Here is a 1,441-nt window from a genome sequence, read left to right on the forward strand (position 1 = left end):
ATGCCATATCATCCGGCCCTCGGTCATACTGCCTCGCCCAGCCGCTCGCCTCATGCTGAGCCTTCGACTAAAAGAATCGTCTCTCTCTATATATATGGACATGGCATTACCTATATAAAATAAATATACCCATTACGTTATTTTTTTTTATCATTGCCTCCGTTTATTATGTGTAAAGTTAGATGTGGTATGTTATAAGCCTGTAGACATGGCTCCTGGTCCCTGTGCCAAGCAATGTTACCGACACCTGCACTAAACCATGATGTTTCCAGAGGCCTAGACCTTTCTTCGGACGATAACACAGTTAAAATTTCGGTTCCAAATGTCGGAACAAGAATCTAATTTCACCCAAAAAACGTCAGAATTTAACGATTCCTTCTAACCGTGACTTCACTCGACAGTTAATTTCGGTTATAATTGTATGAAAAAGAATCCTAGTCCCACCCAAAACGCCAATAATTAACGTCTCTCTTTCTTTCTACGCACTCATTGTTTCATTAAGCCAAAACGAAAACAAAAAGAACAAGCAAGCAACCCACAGTTCTCCATTTACCTCGAAATGTCTAAAAAAGATGTTTTGTCCCACCTAATCCCTCATTAATTAGCGTTTGCATTTCAGTCTCCAGTCAACACACTCATACTTCAGAGAGTCTTCACTCGACAATCAGTTCCGGTTATAACTCTCTGAAAAAGACTCCAGTCCCATCCAAAATGTCACAGTCTAATCTTACCTCTCTATCTCCAACCAACGCAAGAGAAACGCCTGATCCAACCCCAAACGCCACAATTTAATCTCCGCCCCTCCCCTCCCCTCTTCTGATCTCTAATCAACGCAGGCGAAATGTCCGAAAGAGTCCTCATCCCACCCAAAACGTCACAGTTAGTCCCCGCCTTCTCTCTCCATCAACGCACTCCTCCTTCAGAAAGTCATCTCGCGACAGTCCATTCCGGTTATAACTGTCTGAAAAAAGAGCCCAGTTCTCACCCCCAAACGCCACACTTTAGTCTCCCCCCCCTCCCCTCCTTTCTATTTCCAGCCAACGCAAGGGAGATGTCCAAAAAAGAGGCTCATTCCGACCCTGAACTCTATATCCCAGTCTCTCCTCCCCTCCGATCTCCAGCAAACGAACACCGTCGCTACTCACAATCGCAGATCATCTCGAGCGAAGGCACGAAGTACTCGTCGCATACGATGGCGATGCCGAGGAACATGTAGAAGGAGATGAGGATGTGGAGGATGAGGCCGCCGCTCTTCCTGGCTGCCGAGGACATGAGAGGCCGTGGGAACTGCTCAATCGCCGGCTGGGTGCAGTTCTCCCCTCCCCACACGTCCGTCTGCAGGAGGTGGCGCGAAGACGAGGACGACGACAAAGACATCGCTTCGGACACATCCTCCGAAGGCGCTGCGGGGAAGAAGGTTGTCAGGTTGGAAAGAGGGAGG

The 1,441-nt window shown here is 47.9% G+C and overlaps 1 protein-coding gene across 3 annotated transcripts in view; it reads right to left on the reverse strand.

Annotated features, from left to right (window-relative positions):
• Positions 1-1,441, reverse strand: part of LOC119588720 (probable sodium/potassium/calcium exchanger CG1090) — a 38,169-nt gene that overhangs the window by 24,556 nt on the left and 12,172 nt on the right. For all 3 annotated transcript variants that reach the window (XM_037937362.1, XM_037937360.1, XM_037937361.1), the window contains exon 2: positions 1,146-1,403. In XM_037937362.1, coding sequence (XP_037793290.1) covers positions 1,146-1,403 — 258 coding nt within the window. The remainder of the gene's footprint in view (positions 1-1,145; positions 1,404-1,441) is intronic.

Source organism: Penaeus monodon, chromosome 24 (genome assembly GCF_015228065.2).
Source record: "Penaeus monodon isolate SGIC_2016 chromosome 24, NSTDA_Pmon_1, whole genome shotgun sequence".
Taxonomy (NCBI): Eukaryota; Metazoa; Arthropoda; class Malacostraca; order Decapoda; family Penaeidae; genus Penaeus; species Penaeus monodon.